Source organism: Aplysia californica, unplaced genomic scaffold (assembly GCF_000002075.1).
Source record: "Aplysia californica isolate F4 #8 unplaced genomic scaffold, AplCal3.0 scaffold00186, whole genome shotgun sequence".
In the NCBI taxonomy this organism is placed as follows: Eukaryota; Metazoa; Mollusca; class Gastropoda; order Aplysiida; family Aplysiidae; genus Aplysia; species Aplysia californica.
The window spans coordinates 1083276-1102289 of record NW_004797456.1 but is presented as its reverse complement, the minus strand read 5'-3'; the positions used below and the strand labels follow the sequence as shown (position 1 = coordinate 1102289).

The following is a 19014-nucleotide window of genomic DNA, read 5'->3' as shown; positions in this document are numbered from 1 at the left end:
CCTAGTGTCTTGTTTGTATTTCAATATTTTTAATAGCCCAGAAGCTTTTATATATAAAAAAAAAAGCCCACAACAACTGAAGTAGATTGCTAAAATTATATTCTTTGTTCCGTCTCTTTTTTAAGGTCGGCGTAGTGCAGTGTTCAGATTTAGCAGGCATTTAAGTATAATAATAATATTTTACTATAATACTCAGAGACCTAGCAATGTCTCTGATATACTACAGCTTTTCCCATGAACACAAATAAACGCTAGTGTGTCAAGGTATAATATTATCCTTTGACTTTGGTGCTCTCACCGTAAGCGTATTAATACAACACACATACACAAGAGTAACAGAGTCAGAGAGAGAGAGAGAAAGAGAGAGAGAGAGAGAGAGAGAGAGAGAGAGAGAGAGAGAGAGAGAGAGAGAGAGAGAGAGAGAGAGAGAGAGAGAGAGAGAGAGAGAGAGAGAGATCGATGGAGCCATCAAATCAGGCAGAGAGAAAAGAGAGAGAGAGAGAGAGAGAGAGAGAGAGAGAGAGAGATCAAAGCAGACAGACAGACAGACACACACACACACACACACACACACACACACACACACACACACACACATACACACACACACACACACAAACAGTGCGAGTGAAATAAAAGAGAAGATGTGGGAACGAACGTCAAATATGAGACCCCTTTACTTTCGGAATTTGGTGAAAAGTTTAGATCTATTAAAAATATTATTATCAACCTTCACCAACACAGGCTCCAACAGCAAAATTTACGGTTCCATTCTTTTGAATGAATGAAAGTTGAACAATAATCTGGGAAACGTAACTTTCGTTTCCAAAGAACTCCGAAATGGTGTTTCTAAAAATATGAACTTTGTCAATGCTTTGAAAGTGCTTGTTTTACCATTTGCTTCGCTGAGCCAGTGTTTATTGTTTATGTTGTTCATGCTGCTATGTCCAGGTAGTTTGTGCATACGCGCCTGTGTCTTCGTTGTCTGACACCTCATTAATAAGGTGAGAAAGTTAATAAAATACCAACAAGGTAGATCTGGAGCTTGAAAAAAAAGGTACATTTTTAACTTAGGTTAGATCTAGATCTATATCTAGATCTAGATCTAGAATCTAGATATAGATCTATATGCACCCATCAATCAAACGCAGATGCATTGAATTAATTTGAATTGAGTTTGAGGGCTAAAATTTAGAATCTATAGATTTCTAGATCTAGATCTAGATATAGATCTAGATATAGATTCTAGATCTAGAAATCTAGATCTAGATTCTATATAAACTGCCATAATTTTGGCTGTAGAATACACGTATGTGTACTAGACTAAAACCCTTGAAAATCAATTGTTTTGAAGTACGCAGCGTTTGAAGTAAGGCGTAAGTGTTAGGCCACCTCTATTCTCACCCGGAGTGAGAATAGTGCAGGCGAGTCTTGTGGCTCTTCTCACCCGGTGCGCGTTCACCCTAAACCACAGAATTCTACACTGTGATAACAGAAAAATTGTAGAATTCTGTGCCGTGAACAAACGTTCCATTACAATTGTAGCCTACTAAAAGCGTACAATTTTGTCTGTGGGCAGGGGAGAGAGAGAGAGAAAGAGAGAGAGGAGTAGCGCGAGAATTTCCGGGCAAAACAAAATGGCGACCCGCGTAGTTCGGCTCGATTCGAAAAGTTAAATAGCCGTAGCATCTTTGTAGACAACCAAATTAATTTACTTTTGTGTTTTAACATCATTTTTTAACTTTGTTTTGGTCAATTTGATCGTCCACACCGATAGACAGTATTCAGAAAGAGACGGAGAGAGAGAGAAGAGGGGAGGAGTTGATCTTGCGAGAACTTCCGGGCGGGTGAGAATAGCCACTTTCTTGAAGTAAATTATATCAATCCTAATTGCCAAAACATCAAATCATTGTGAAATGCAGTGCAGGGGGGCATGCCCCCCCTGAAATCCCCTTAGATTCTTTTTAGGAGGGCAGGTCTGCAGGCTAGGTTCACGGCGCTGTGAATGTAGTTGGCAGGCTACGTTCACGGCGCCCTGAATGCAGTTTGCAGGCGCTGTTGAGGCTACGTTCACGGCACTCAAGCTTCGTTTAGACGGAGCGTCCACTGCCGGTTTTAGTCAGTTCAGTGACTACAGTGACACATATATTTAATATTTTGGCCAGCTTCAAATGTTCCATCCAATGAGATGAAGGAAAACGAAAAAGCCTGGGAACCGACACAGAGAGAAAATGACGGGAATAATTCTTTTCATAATAGCAAACACCCTCTCTCTCTCTTTCTGTCTGTCTCTCCCCTTTCTCTTTCCTTCTCTCTTTCTCCCCCCCCCCTCTCTATTTTCTCTGTCTCTGTCTGTCTGTCTGTCTCCTCTCTCCCTCTCTCTTTCTCTCTCTCTCTCCCCCCTCTCTCCCTCTCTCTTTCTCTCTCCCCCCCCCAACCTTCTCTCTCCCCTTCTCTCCCCCACCCCCCCAACCTTCTCTCTCTCACTCTCTCTCTCTCTCTCTCTCTCTCTCTCTCTCTGTGACTCTCTCTCTCTCTCTCTCTCTCTCTCTCTCTCTCTCTCTCTCTCTCTCTCTCTCTCTCTCTGTGTGTGTGTGTGTGCGTATTATGTCTTTGGCCCAGAACGAGATATTAATTCTTTCATTCAAACTATTTGCAAGCGTACTTCATATCATGTATGCATTTTTATACAGTAAAGAGATAAGGAAAGCACAGTTATCTTTTTTTAATTTCTTGCAACTACGAGACTCGTATGTTCAATGCCCTTCAGAGCTTCCAAAACACCAACAACGAAGAGCTGAACAGAAAACTAATGAAGATTGAAAAACAGAGCAGTTGCAAATGCCTCACAAAACCTGGATGTAACAGTTACTTGTGTTCATAAGTTTTAATTTTGTTTTTGTTCAGGAGCTGTTGGTTTCTTACCGAGCTCGAAACCTCTTTTGCACACAGACCCTGTAAGATTTTGAACATCTGTCAGTGAGGAACAGAGGCCACGAAACTGCCATGGTTTTGGGTGGCCTGGGGTGGAATGAACAAAGCCGCTCTCGTGAGAATCACCGGATGCCTTGGTTTAGTGGACTACATCACGCAAGTGCTGGAACGTCATGTCTTACCCTTGTTTTCGTCAAGGTGTTATTCAAGTAGTCATCCCCATGCGAAACACTGCATTTTCTCATAGGGCCAATGCCATTACAGAATTCTTAAAAAAAACAAATCAAGTCAACGTACGAATAGTTAACAGCAAACAGCCCCGATATGAATCCTAAAGGCATGAAACTACGGCTGAAGAAAAACAACTTTGCCCCCAATTCAGACCCTTTGTTTGCAACTCTCTGTGACATTTGAAATGAAATGACTGATAAATATGTCCAAAACTAAATTGAATTGATGCCCAAAGGTCTCGTGCACAACACAAAGCCAATGGTTCCTAAGCAAAATAACAATGAACACAATTAGTGTTGAGTCGAAGTTTTGTGTGGTATCCGTGATTGCTCTGTTTTCCGTTATGTTTGAAACTATAGTGACAAAATATCATAATAAAATATTGTTTATTGCAAAGACACAATTCTCCATTCATTGGGCATTCAATATATCGCCATTCGATCAATATTGATACTCTTCAATAAATGCGCAAAGACAATTTAACGTTTCTTTGATTTCGCAAAATTTTGCCAAGCCTTATTTTTTTAAGGTCAATTTTGAGTGACAATATCTCGGGCGTCTCTTAAAATAGATTAAATATTAATATGTCAGATGATGAAGAATTTATTTAGCTTTAAATTGATATGCTGCATGAGTGGGTAATGCAAGGCTTTAACACGATGACTGGGTGATTACATTTTCAAGTTTGTTTTGGGCGCCAGGGTATAATGGACTACGTTTACAGTAAGTTTTGCACCTCCAAACTTTCAGGAGTTTTCTCTCAAATTGGACTCTTTCAGAGGGGAGGGGGTGGGGATGGGGGGGGAACAAAAAAATCTATCATGCGAAAAGTTGTTAAGATATCGTCATAATTTTCGGTGTACTGATAGATGGAACATTATTCTAGTGTAATAAGTAGTGACATCAAAAAAAATCTTGAATAAATGATTTTATTATAAATTTAATCCATTGTTTGGATTTGAGATTTTTGTGGTCAAAATATTCCCATATTTAGGACCTCGACTCTGGAAAAGTTTTTCCTCCTACATATAAAATGCCAAGTCCATCCTCTAAAACAGCCACGGAAGGCTGCAAAACCACTTATTGTAACATTTAAAATCATGTATAACCTTATGATAGATTTTTTAGAACTGTGTGCATTTTTTATATATGACAATTCCAATATGGCAGGCGTTACCATAGCAATACAAAAGAATGTTCAAAATTTTACTTCATGACTTAATTCTCCACTCTTTTTATATTGATGCTACCCAGTGATGCTACCACTTGTGTAAGCGTGTAAGCTTAGTTTCTTCTTCTTAACGAATTTCAAAATTTCCACCCCATCATGCCTTAAACCGGCAGTGGACGCTCCGTCTAAACGAAGCTTGAGTGCCGTAAACGTAGCCTCAACAACGCCTGCAAACTGCATTCAGAGTGCCGTGAACGTAGCCTGCCAACTACATTCACGGCGCCGTGAACCTAGCCTGTAGACTACGTTCACGGCGCCGTGAACGTAGCCACTGCGAAACGGAAACCTGTCCAACGCGGAAACGGAAAGAAAAAGCTGCTCCCTTCCGAGCGTTTCACCTGTTTAAGACAGAAAATGCTTTGCCTGCTCAGCCCTGATTTGAAATAAAACTCGCAAGTTTGGTTACACTGGCTCTATACTTAATGCTATGGCCATGCCGCTGGGAGATGGGGTGCAATTTGTGGGTAGATGTTACCCCATCATGTGAGCCCTGAGCGATGCAGATGGTCAGTGAAGTGTGGGTGCGAAATCTCACGACTGTCCGTGAGAGTGTTCGAGTAGCGAGCCACTACGGAAACTTTCGTGGGTAGCCAGAAGCCAGAGACCAGGTGTGAAATTAGATTGACCAATGTCTGCCGCCCTGATCGTACGGCCAGCCTAGAAAAGAGTTCCTTGAATCGTTGTAACAATGATAGCAGTGAGAGGTGGCTTTGGTGGGTAGGGCTAAGGGTGGAAGCAAAGGAGATTGTCAAACGTTTCTGTTTTTGATAGGTCAAACAGTGGTCCTATGAAAGGCAAGCACTGGTGGTAATCGGAAGACTGACGCATGTCATTCATTATCAGACAGGATAGCAATTGAGAGAGGTGTGAAGTTTTGACCACACTGCTTGCCGATCGGACAAGCAATCCTTGATCCGACCGGCTGGGCCTTTGGACCCCCCCCACCTCCATCTCTCCCTACATTCCCATGTCTAAGACGCAATTTTTTTTCTGCCTCCCTTGCGATTCCGTCTTACACAAGTTCGACTGTATTGCTATTTTCAAACATCAATAACAGTAATAACTCAACAACTGTTGATTTGCTGGAAAAATGAAGGTCATTTTCGTGTTCAGCATGCAAAACACTACTAGAAAAATAGCATATAAAACGTACATTAGACGGGTGCATGGGTAAAAAAAATAAAAATTCCAGACAACAAAAAACAACAGGCAATAATCACAATGCAATACAATTTTAGTCAACAATGAAAACCCAAACTGGATTTTATATATATCAATCTAGATTTTAGATCTAGCTAGAACTAGAAGATCTACAAAATAAAAGATCTAGAATTCAGGTTCTTAAATTATCTCAGAGGCTACGTTCACGGCGCCATGAACATAGTTGGCAGGCTACGTTTTCGGCGCCCTGAATGCAGTTTGCAGGTGCTGTTGAGGCTATGTTCACGGCACTCAAGCTTCGTTTAAACCGAGCGTCCACTGCCGGCTTTAGTCAGTGACGACAGTGACGTATGTATATATTTAATATTTTGGTCTACGTCAAGCTTTGGAGTTGCCATATCAGCTGCTTTTCTCAAATGGGAAATAAGTTGTAAGCTGGCAGGAAACAGCTGATGTGTAAACTAGTGTGATGACTGGCGTGTTGGGTCAGGTGTTAAAAGGATTGCTATTCATAGGTTCATAGTCATGTATACTCAATTTATTCTGTTTGGATTTTTTGAAAGTTCAACTTATATTTGCAGAGCAAATTTGTTTTAAAGTTACAGGAGAAATTGTTCAGCGCATCCCATCTCATTTCATTAAGGAGAGATGTTTGGAGAATATCATTCCTTAACACATTATTTAATTTAAAAGGAGATGAAACCAAATGCACACCAAATTAAAAGTGTGAGAGTCAGCGATCTGTGAATGTGGACGCGACCAAGAGGATGCCAACCATATCCTTCAGCACTGCCCGCGCTACACCACCCTTCGCACACAGACGTGGCAGAATGTGGCTCCCCTTGAGAGAAAGCTTTATTGCACAGTCTGTCAGAGTTGAAGCGAACTGCACAGTTTGTGCGCGACATCGGACTGACTGTCTAGCTGCTGTCATCGAGAACAAGGAAGAAGAAGAAGAAGAAAAGGAGATGAAGAAAAATTTAGTTCTTATTATCAAATGTTCTCCTGCAAACAAAAGTTCTTCATACAGGCTTTTTGTCTTTTTATTTCTGTTTAAAAAGTCTTGATGATCTTTTATATTTATGCAAACATAAGATTATTCTTGCGCATGAGAAATAAACTCAGCTGTTTTGTCGACCTCCTTAGGAAAAGGGTCAATTTGATTAAACTTTCTGGTATTCTTTTACTTTCCCTCCCGTCTCACATTTAGCTACTAGTTGTCCATTTTCTCCTATATATATTGATGCGCTGAACACGAATATCAACTTCATTTCTGTCGCAAAAAAATTAATAGTTAAAAAAAAAAATTTGATGGTTTTTAATGGAGCTGTATCACACTACACCTAACCGTGAGTAATTTGCCGCTTTGGACCAGTTGGGGGGTTTCAGTGCCCCTCTGTTTTAACCCATCTTTTGATATTTTGCAGTTAGGTTTGAAATTTTCTTGAAAATAATTGATTTGCAGCAGTTTTAGTGGCTTCATACGGTTTGATCTGAAGCAATCGGTACTGCAGTTTGACCCCTGAAGCAGTGCATTTGTGTACGGGAGTGAAAGTAAAAATTTACCAACTTGTTTAATAGATTAGAATTGTGATGTCATTGAAATGGAACGTTCTATCTTGAACTTACAACTAGATTTGTAGCAAATAGATGGTAAAAATAAGATTTCAGGGAAGTGGGCTTAGGAAACGGCACAAGATACTCCTATCACGAAGCTATAAAACACGTGACTCTACGATCGGCAATGCTAAAGCTGAGCGGGAAGCGAGAGGGAACATAGTGAAGTATAGTTTTGCTCAAAGCTAGCGAGACTCGCACAGGAGCTGCTAATAGTATGGTCATTCAGATGGAAATATCTGTTTTACTTCTCATTCCTGCCCAGCTCTGCGCTCTTGCTCATAATGTGGCCACATTGTTATTCAGTCAAATTTGCTCTAACGGCTAATTGTTTTAAAGACAATCTCCTGTGTGAATGTGCATTTCCTGTAAATTTCCCTCTCGCTTTTTTTTTTCACAATGTATTTGTAGTGACACTGTTGGTCGCTTTTAAGCACAAGGGGGCTATCCGGATAAATGCTGTTTTGAGAAATTCGAAGGTAAAGTTTTTGGATCCTTATTCAGTCTCTTTAAAAGACAAGGAGAGTTTTCTCTATAACCAAACAAATATACACACCAATGAAACCAAACTTCTCCTCTAGGTAGGGCAATGCCCACTTTTGGTGTAGGTGAAGATTTTTGGAAACCCCCGAAATCTGCGTTAGCCCACTTGTCCTTAAAAGTGACCGTTCAAGACCACCACTCTTTTCTTGACAATGGCTGGCCATCTTAATAAATATTCACCAATATAATTTGTTATGCTACACTTTAAAAATGGATAAATTCATGTCTTTTTACGAGTGTACGGTTGTCAAACTTTGTCATACTGCTAATTATGGGATGAGCATTAAGTTGGCCGGATGATGGGGTTTTAATGCTGTCCGCTGTTGAAATGCAGCGACAAACCAGTGTCAAGGGAGATGATTTTGCCATGACAAGGTAGAGGACAGTTTGAAAATTAGTTATTTCCCTTTGTCCAAAACTTGATGAGATGGCCTTCGGGTGTCCTGTGTTTGTGACATTAGTTAGCTTGCAGAATTGTGTGTGGGAGAAAGGGAAACTTTCACTGCTGCCAAGTGAGTGCCGTGTGCCATTGTAGTGTGCACCTCTGACAGCTTGAGCTGGCAGTGTAGTGGGACAAATTTATATAAATAAGGACTGTTTACCTCGGGCAGTCTTCAGGTGTTAACAGTTTAAAGGGGATCATAGTATGCTGATATAGTATTGTTAAATGTTCCTTTTCGTGCGATGGCAAAACCTGGCTGAAAGCAGGGCTGGTGGTATAACGAGGTTTGACTATTTCACAGACAATAATAGCAACAACATGCCATCTATCAAATCAAAAGTGAAATAGTAAAAACTGTAAGTTATTTTGATACCTCAAGAGTTGTCATTTCTGATCTTTGTTTTGTCCCTGGACTATATTTCCAAACTCTAATGGTGTTAAAAAGGCTTCCTTGTCTTGGTAATGAAAGAAACTGAAGTTGTGGCCTTATTGGGTTTTTTATATCTATTTTTGTGTCTTTAAATTTCAGGCACAGTCATGGATGATTTTCTTGATGTACCTGATGACTGGTTAAATCAACGCAGAAAAAGAGATTCTGGACATTTACAGGAATCTTTGTCAGATCCCACTTTGGCGTCCACACCAAAGAAAAATAAGAAAGATGCCAATTACAATGAATCTGAAAATCAAGGTTTGGAAGGACTCCATGGTGATCTGTCTCCTCAAACTAATGGAATAGATGAAAGTCATCGAACAGTTTCACCTTATAGAGAAGATCTTCCCGATTTGACAAATGGTTCAAAAAGTGATGTTGTTGAAAATGGAAGTGACGCTTATGATTTTGAATGCTCTGCCTGTGGTGATCACGTGAACGTGAAGAAAAATACTGATAATTCAGTAATTGAAATTTCTTCAACTTCAGAGACTTCTCTGAGGACGCAAGAGGATAGTTCCATTAATGAACCAGATTTTCTGGGTAACACTCTACCTGCACATATTCCCCATTCTCCTAATATTGCTGATGTTGAATATGTTGATAACAAAGAAGAAAAGAGTGAGGGGTCAGCATCTGAACAGGCACACAGTGTTGTTGGTCTTTCACGAGTGGATGCGTTGCCGCCAAACAATGTTGCAGATGTTGCAAAACAAGATGTTCCAGATATGAAGAAAGTAGCATCTGTTTTGAGAGATGCTAAAATTATCTCAGGGATTGTGTCATATAAAAATCTTAATAATGTTTATGATTTGTTGTTAGACAACAGAGAGAGACCAGATAGACTAGACTTTGTGACTTCAGTTCTTCTTGATGGAAGTGGGAAAGGTGGTCTTGATGATATTCAGAAGACTCCAGGAGTACAGTTGTTAGACATCTTTGAAGAAGTTGAATTGGTTATTAAAAGTGTCTCAAACGCAGATGCTAATGAAGTGTATGCACTTTTAGAGTCAGTGCCACCTTCGTCTACTCGAGTGAAATGTGTTATTGAGATACTGAAGCAAAAACCGATTCTAATTAAAGAGAGTGAAACAAAGACTGTTCCAGTTCTACTGAAAAAAGATTCATCTATTATAGATGATCCTCTTCTAGCAAATGATCCTTTGTTCTGTGACATGCGAACTGTTGCCAAAATATTTCCAGATAAAGACAGGAATGAGATTTATGCTCTGCTGGAGGCTCATTTTGAAAAGAAAGACAGGCTGCAGACTGTGATAGATGAACTCATGATGACTTACAGAGGTGAGGACCAAAGCCAAAACTCACAAGCACATGTGGCCCAGGCTGAAGAACCCAATCCACCATCAGAAGGTCAGTATAGTCGAACCTGCTTTAACAGCCACCTGTCCAAGAGTTATTTAATTGGTGTGCTTTTAAAATCTTTTTCTGTTTATTGTTTTTTCTTTTGTCTCATTTTCTTCCGGTCAAATTCTGACTGTTATTGTGTTGACTTGCCTCTGAAGTCACTAAGCAGATGTCTCTAGTTTGTTGAAGTTAAGCCTTTTTTTAAAAAACCCTTATTTAAAAAATGGTTATTGATGGACGCTTAATGTGGACCCACTTTGTGTCAGTTTACTGTTGTTCTTATCTACTTTTCCCATAGCAGGTGGTTGAGGGCACCACTGGTAGGTCTTACTTTTTAATCTATCCCTTTGTTGTTTCCGCTGTCTGTCTTACTTTACCTTGGTCTGTATGTAGTGTAGTGGGCAGGGACTTAGCTGCCACACTCAGATTATGTGAGTTCAATTCCCATCATGGGAGGAAGGTTTTTATCGAGTATCTCCGCTTGCTGGCACATTGTATCCATTTCAGTCCATCTCCTAAATGACCAAGTAGTGTTAATGCGGAGCATAAAAGGCCTACATGATGTAAAATTACAATTTTTTTCACGGTCTTACTTTCCCTCGCAATATGGCGGTTGTTGTGTTGATGTTCTTTTTTAAAAACTCAAACTCAACTCTCTCACATGATTATGAACTGTTTGTTCTCTTAAAGTAACGCTGACTCTCATGAAAACTAATGTTTTTAACAGTATTTTTTGTCTACTTATACCACTTACAAATGCTGCTGTTGAAGCTCATTTAATTTTGGTGTAAAATTACAACACAGAAGTAATCTTTTAGATTATCTATATGGTCACTACTAGTCAACAGATTTTGAAGTTCTCTTTGCTGTATTTTTTTCTTTTTTTCCTGCTGCAGAAAGTTCGGTGGAAAGGGATGTGGAGAAAATGCAAACATTGTTTCCTGACTGTGATCCAAACTACCTGTTTGAAAGACTAGAACAGATGGGCTCTGTGAAAAATCGCACAGATGTACTGGCTGCAGAACTCTTTGACCGTAAGAACTATCCAACATTGAAAGACCTGGAGGAAAAAGAGGAAGAAAAGACAAGGTTGGATAAGCTGCGCAATCTGAAAATCACTGTTGAGGAATTTCAACAGAAGTTTCCGGAACCAGAAAAGACTTTCGGGGATATTACCAAAGACCTTTCACCATCATACAAACAGCATGCCGATTTGTTCTTGAAGAATGAGTTCCGTATTCTTCAGGCTGGTTATTTGAAATCAGTTCTGGAAAGACACCAAGGACACGTGTTGCCTGCTTATAGAGAAATTTCCTCTGCTTTATTAAGTATTCCAATAGGTAAGTTTAATGCTGCTTTAAAATTTGCTAAAATTGAATATGGATAGATTTTGCCCTTTTATCGTTTTTTTTTTTCTTTTGATGAGGTTTTTGGTATCCTTTGATACTGATAGTAGAACTGTCTTGAAATAGTGACATTGCCACAAATACATTAACACTTTCAATATCAGTAAATTTGTTGAAGGATTCGTTATGACACCTATTCTGAATGCACTAAGGGGTAATCTTTTTGCCTATGAGGGAGGTACTCATGAGTTAGAATGGAGGGCTAGATAAATACAAGCAAAAGCAATCATCTTATAAATTTGAATTTGTTGTTTGGCAATAAAAAAAATTACGGGTCTGTTGAACACCCATAGTGGGCTGTATGTTCAAAGCTAAAAAAAAGTCAGTAAATTTTCAAAATTTCACACATTAGTGTTAATTTCAATAGCTGTGTTATCAATTTTTTTTCTTTGAAACTGATAATAATTCAAAAGTCAAAGTCATTTTTGTTCATATATTGTACGAGTAATATTTTTTCTTCTGTGACAATTTTATAGTGCTGTTTTATTTGCTGCAGCTGAACGTAAGCAACATAAAAGGTTTCTCAAGAACAGACGGGGCATTTTGTCTATGCCCACGATACCTGATGAGTATTTCTACCATGAGATGTGGTTTATTCACAATGAACAGAACATTGCAGGTAAATTCATTTTGAGCTGGTAGTGGTTTTGGTTATGTTTTGTGAGTGAGCTAGACAATGCTGTCATTTATACCTTTGTTTTATAAGGGGATCTACATTTTTTTTTTAAAAAAAAGGTCATTTACAGGTTTGATACATCTAAAGATGCCATTAACTATTTATATTTGGAGTGGGTTTTCTCGCTTTGCCGGAGCCCTCTTTTGGTACGAAACCTAAAAGTGACATAATATATTACTATATTGGTCATTTAATAAAAATAGATGAATAAACCTTTTTTGATAGTTCTTCATCTCTTCTAGTAGAAGAGACCTGTTTTCAGTGAGTGCCGAAAATTATCATGTCAATGTCATCGAAAAGGATTGCTCCCAAGCTGTTGCCAGCAATTCACCGGTATAGTCGTTCCGACTGTGAGCTGCTGAGAGTTAAAGAGTTAATCCATACTGATTAAAATCTCTCTAAACCCCTCACAAGTATTTCTTTTTAGTAATTAAATTTCTCTTTCATTCCCAAAAGTACTTTTCAAAGTAAGGAAAGTTTTGAAGAGAAACCGTTGGCAAGATTGCCCAGGTTTTAAAATGGTAATCTTGGGTGGGTTATCTTGAAGGGAGAAGCTTGTAGAACCATGCTGCCATTTTTGAGTGCTGTGCTTTTGTTGTGTTTCAGAAATGTGATTGTTGGGGAAGAGTGTATTTCAATGGAGCTTAGTTCTGAAAGCATAATAATTCTTTTCATCCCAGAGTAGTGTGGTGCTGAATAATATAAGGGTGCCTGTTTTCAAGTTAGACTGAAAATGCATACTCAGTATTGCTTTATTTTTAGTTGCCAGTGGCATTACTGTTTGTTTTTCTGTCAGAATTTTTTGAAATAGTTCATATTTTCAATTTCAAAATAAAAGAAATAAATTATGCATTAAATAATCTATTATTGTTTACGGTGCGTGATAGTATGTTCAGTTCTCAGTTCATGGAGACCGGGTCGGTAGATCTGGTTTTTTCTTAGGTTTTATTCTTTCATCCTTTCTCATCATCTTATTTACATCCGCTTTCCCAGGATAAGATGGGCCTAGCACTTAATCTTTTGGGATGGGGACAAGAAACGGAGGGCTTGTGTGCCTGTTGCATATGTTTGTAGTTCTATCACTGTTGAAAGTCTAAAAGGCACTGGCTTGACAAAATTCATGATTCATATCTGCCCTGATGTTGTTGTTATCGATCCAGCAACTCATTGGCCCTCGCCCTTCTGTCCAATGCCATGTAGTGATAAGTGCAGGTTTACTGCAATTGCTGTAATGTTCCATAGAGTGTGTTGTCAATGTTAGGTCTCGAAGGAAGACGTATAGTTCTTATGTAAATTATGACTGTGCAGTGGAATAGGTATCTCCCCTGATCTGTTTAGATAAATTAGAATGTCTTAAACAACGTGCGGGTGGTTGAAGGGCGCCACTGGTAGGTCCTACTTCTTTTCTTTACTCTCCCTCTGTTGTTTCTGTCTGTCTGTCTTACTTTTTCCCAGCACTAAATGACCAACCCCCCGGTGACTGAAGTGTCTTGAGGCCATTCCCAAAGGGGGGACATTAGTATGTTCTTATGCACAGTGGAATTGTAAACTGGCTGATTCATCAATGTCATGCTCATTACTGTTCCTGAACTGCAACAGGGAACTGCTGCTTTTTCTTTCCTAACCCTTACTATCGTTATTTCTCCTCTACTTCTTTTGTATGTTTGTCACACTCTTGTGACCAGCTATTTCCGGGGTGCCCTGATAGTCGAAGCAGACTTTGTGCTGTTGAAGCTAGAGAGGTGAGCAGAGTTAGCCTGATTCCCAGTAAGGACTTCTCTGTTGACATTCACCCCTTGGCGCTAGTATGACCTTGTGCAGTTGCGAGCGCTGTAAAACCTTACTAGAACTAAAACTAAACTAAATGACCATTATAGTGTCAATGTGCTTCTCCTTACTCAAATAAACAACAAAAAAAAAAAATCAGCGTTTGCTGCTGTAATGGCAATTGAGCACTGTGTTCTTGTAGAAAAACAGACTATCAAATCAACTTAATTACTTGTTACTGTGTCAGCTAAAGAAATATCTCTGAATTCCAGTGGTGGGAATGTGAAGAAAAGGAAGAAAAGCAGACTGTGGTTTCTTGCATGACTCTGTACCTTCCTTCACTCTGCAGATCATGAAAACAAGAAAGTGCAGCAGAGACAAATGAAACTGGAGGAAGCCAAAGCAAAGGGAGAGCTGTATGAATGCTGCTGTTGCTTTGAGGATGAATGTCTATTTGAAGATCTTGCCAGCTGTGCAGACGGCCATTTGTTCTGTAAGACATGTGTGTTAAGGTCCACAGAGGCTGCATTTGGAGAAATGAAGACAAAGTAAGTTTTGGATTGTTAGTACAATGGAAATAATTTTCGGAGGTGGCCCTCAGGTTTACTTTTTATGAGTCTCAATTTATATGAGACAGTTTTGGCCCGCTCAGGAACAGATATCTGCCATTATGGTTCGCTAGTCATGACTCCACTCAGATGTCCCAAAAAGTTTTCCCTGGTCTTTCTCTGTCACCCATCAGTTCAGGTTTTCTAAGTTGGTTGCTCTGGGTCTACCTCTGCCTTGTTTGCCTTCTATTACTTCAGTGATGTCAATTTAAGTGTCCCAGTAATTACTTTTGTCTTTTTTTGCCCAAGTGGGCTTCTTTTAGCATTACCTCATTGGTTTTGTTTTCTTTCCATGGAATTCTCAATGCTGTCCTAAGAAACTACATTTCTGTTGCTTCCATTTTAGTTCCACTGTCTTTGGTAATTGTTCAACATTCACAGCCTTACAGAAGGGTATACCATACATAGCCTTTTCTGACTTTTATTTTGATTGTCATTGAGATATTTCTATTTTTCAGGATTGAATTCATTTTATAAATTGAAACTGCCTGTAGCTGTTGCAGTTTTTTTTTAAACTTGTGAGGAACTCTAGGCTTCAGATGTTATTATAAATCCTATATTTAAACTTGAACTTGTTTGATCTGTTCATGTTTGTGTGTGAGAACACTAGTCGGATTTACTGCTTTAAAAAAAAAAAAGAGATTATGATGCTCTAGCTGGGCCCCCTTTCACGGAATGATCGGTGCATGAACATCAACTGAAAGTCATTGGCCTACTATATTTACACTCTACTGGAATTGAGCAATAAATCTTGAGAGATGCACAAAATTAGAAGGTCTAGATCTATACTCTCAAAACAAAATGTGCCTCGCGAAATATCACTTCTGGCCCTTCTGATGTGAAGGACAGCTACGCAGATTTGTTTCGTTTCTCAGTGGAATAATCACAAAGGCCAAATACATTTTTCAAAATTCAGGAAATGAATAGATAAAAAAATCGGGCTCTTTCATATGGACCTATCTGTCTTTTTGCTGGTACTTGCCAACTTTCAACTCTGTAGCTGTCGTAGTTTTATGGGAAAAGTGACACATGTGTTTCCAAGTTGCCAAATGTATAACAGATGTATAAATTGATTCTCTATTCTGCTTTCGTGGTTGTACACTCCAGAATTTCAAAGGTGTGGAATCAGTGTTCACGGCTAGTGAACGGAAACCTCACTTGTTTACAATGGCGTCTTGGAAGACGGACTTTCCCAAGATTAGATCTAAACGAAACTAATGAAAAACTGAAAATTAAACTACAGTGACTTCAGGCTCCTCAATAAACTGTGCACCCTTTAAATGATTCTGAAGCACCATTAATTTGGTCAAATTCGAAAGTAAAATGGTTCGGAAGTTTTGGGTGGCCAAAGTGACGAACTTTCACAAAATAATTTACAGAGATTCTGTTTTCTTTACGCTTAACAAAGACCTTTACGTTCATTTTCTGTCTAAACGGTATCTAGAAATTTCTCCGTTCGTTTTGAGGCCTGGACTTTCTTCTATATTTGTAAGGATTTTTTCACTGTATATGTTAAAAAGGTCTTGTTGCATAGAACTTTCTCGCCTTACTCTTCTTTTAATATGCTTATATTCACAGTACTCTCCCTTAATTCCTACTGCAGCATTTTGATCTCAGTGCAATTTCCTGATAATTTTTAGTTCCTTTCATCTATGTCTAGCTATTCCAAAATTTTGAATAGCTCATCATGCTTAACTTTATTAAAAACTCTTGAATAATCAATGAAGTCTAAATGCAAATATTTCTGCGCTTCAATACATCTTACTATCAACATTGTTAGGGTGAATGTAGCAGTTTGGGTGCTCTTGTCAGGAATATAGCCAAATTGTGTTTTGAATATCTCTGATCTTAGACATTTCCTCGTTCTTTCCATTAGTGTTTGCAGCAAAATTTTTGTAGAATGACTTACAAGGTTTATTGTTCTATCCAACCCACCCTTTTTGTGGCACCTGGTAAAGCTATAAAAACTGGCTTAATTATATCTTTTTCGAATCTCACCTTTGTGGTAGATAGAATTTAAGAGCTTTGTTGTTATTTGAGTGCCTAATTCTTCTATAGTCACTTCAACTGGGATATTATCTGGCCCTACTCCTTTTCTTTGTTTCATTTTCTAAATGCCAGCTTGTAAAAAAAAGCACAAAAAGAAAAATATTCAGGAGCTGAAAATCTATTTGCAATACGTGTGTTTTTCACTATAAAAGCGTTTACTATGTGCGTGCTAGACTGTAATTCTTTAGAATATGATGCCAATCACTTTGAACTGATTTGGGCCATGTTCCCTGCTTTTCTTCAGGTTTCCATGTCTGACTGGAGCATGTGACCAGCACATAACCTTAAACACAATCCAGTCTATAGTGCCGAGCAACCTGTTCTCCAAAATTATCCGGCGCATGCAGGAGGAGGAGGTTCAACAGGCAAACATCCCTGATTTAGTCATCTGTCCATTTTGTCCTTTTGCTACCATCATGTCAGATAAGGACGACAAAGTGTTGAAGTGTCTGAATCCTGAGTGTCTTAAAGAATCCTGCAGGTATGTGAGTTTCAGGAGCTGTGAGCTGTGTGATGAATATTAATTGCACCTGTACTATTTCAGCATACCTTTTTAGATGTACAGTCAAACCTGTGTAAGACGGCCACCCCTTGTCAAGGAGAAAAGTGGCCGTCTTAGGCAGGACTGATCAAGATGAAGAAAACAAACCTTTCCCATCTGAGGTCCCAATCGTAAATAGCTGCATTGTTGTTGTTTTTGTTTTTGTTGTTTTGTATTTTGTTATGTTTAAAAAAAATTTTTTTGCTGATTTTGCGCAAGAGTGACAATAAAACAAAATGAATCGGACAAGGAAGACCGAGTGCCGTGCTAAAACAAACACATGGGTCGCCCGGAGAACGAGCGACGCTTCTGTCACAAGTTCATGTTGACGTCCATTGTTACTTTGTTACAGACTGGGTAAACAGTGACCACTCATCTCACTTACGATTTGTTCATGAGTTCTGGGCGGGGCTTATGGGTTATGAGGGATCACACGTTTACCTCACCCGCAGCTGAAAATTGGTAGTCAACCTATTGGTCAACAGTGGAAGGGGCCTACGCAACATGATTGATTGGAGGGACTACCTAACAACAACGACAGGTGATTGAATTATGACGGCTCGCCCACAACGCCAGGGGCCAACGCATAATTTATGACAAAACGTAATGGAGTCACTAAGGTGGCCGTCTAAAACAGGTGTTATTGTTTACTGTTATAGGGGTTGTGTGTTAAAATATGGTGGCCGCGGCCACGTTGGACAGGTGCCCGTTTTACACAGTTAAAGTATATTTAAAAACCGCAAAGGGGGAAATGAAAAGTGGCCGTCAGGGCAAGTTCGACTGTATTAGCATCTCTGAAAACAACTTAATAGTTTGTTCACTCGGTGCGAGGAATGGGATGTAGGGGTTGTGTCCTGCCTCTCAGGATAGCCTATGGGGATCTCAAACCTGCCACCCATCCCGATTTAATCTGGATATCCCGATTTTTTGCCCCAAATCTTAAGCATCCCGATTTTCCCGATTTCGATTGCGTGTCTCCTGATTTTTTGTTGTTACGTCTGATTCCAAGAAAAAAAAATCTGCAATCTCTTTTGCTTGGAAGCACCGATTGGACTTTTTATGCTGAGGAACTTGGAACGCTTCTTCTAAAATCCTACCCATTAAGCCATCTGGCGTTTAGCCTAGGGCAGCAACAAAGGATCTCCAGCTCTATCTGTTTTGGGCCATCTAGGTCAACGTCCCCTTTCTTCTAAAAGTAAAACATCAATTCCGGATCTAGTAGTTGACTCACGCCCGTTATTTCAAGTAAAATTGGAAGTAGTATTGATTTTGAGTTCCGACTTGGATACTTTCAAGGTCTACTTTCACTTTTGTTACCCTGAATTCTCCTATGGTGGCCTGATTACTGTATCAATTATGACATAGACCTAAAAATAATCAAGCTTCGTCCGAGTTCTGGTTAGTCGGACCCATCATCAAGACCTGTCAGTGGAACTTTCAAACACCCGGTCACATCCCATGACATGACCTCGTACATGCGAGTGGCGCGTGTGTCGGGGACCGTCGTCTGTCGGGGTCAACAAAGTTCATTCACACCGGTCGCATTGCTGGAGGTATTTTTTGGGATGTAACCAGTGTGGGACGACTGGGGGTAGGGATATTGTTTTGACATCTGGGCTTAAAATGCGCTCGGTAATACATAATATATATACTAATGGAGGATAAAGGAATAAGAAAAACAAAATTAATGAACAACCTGAGCGCGATTTGGGGGGCGGGGGGGGATGGCGCTGCCTTGAGTACTTGAGTGTGTATGCGACCGATGTCGAACGTTGTTACTGTATGAAAACGCGCGCCTTTTGCATGGATGAATAGAGTTGCGTGTAAGCTATTTTCAAGACTACGGGAGTTTCAGCCTAACAGCAACCTGCTCTCCCCCAGTCTATCCAACTCTGACTCGAGTACATGATCAGTTTTTTCCCCTCTTCTTTGAGGTTCAAATGTGAACTTATTCCTGCAAAAGTTTTGTCTTGCACGCTTGCCTCATAAAAGGGAACCAGGACCCCCCCC

General features: G+C 39.5%; 1 protein-coding gene across 3 annotated transcripts in view; it reads left to right on the top strand.

Moving 5' to 3' along the window:
* The first annotated feature begins 843 nt into the window (after window positions 1–843).
* LOC101849460 overlaps window positions 844–19014 on the top strand; it is a 28855-nt gene continuing 10684 nt past the window's right edge. The window contains exons 1-6 of one of the 3 annotated variants that reach the window (XR_220467.3): window positions 844–1004; window positions 8689–9963; window positions 10854–11297; window positions 11860–11982; window positions 14156–14354; window positions 16708–16944. Coding sequence is in view for 2 of the 3 variants with exons in the window: in XM_005098567.3 (XP_005098624.1) it covers window positions 8697–9963; window positions 10854–11297; window positions 11860–11982; window positions 14156–14354; window positions 16708–16944 (2270 nt within the window). In the remaining variant the exon portion in view is untranslated. Of the gene's footprint in view, window positions 1058–8688; window positions 9964–10853; window positions 11298–11859; window positions 11983–14155; window positions 14355–16707; window positions 16945–19014 lie in introns of all 3 variants that reach the window. The other 2 variants (XM_005098567.3, XM_005098566.3) reach the window with 2 other exon arrangements.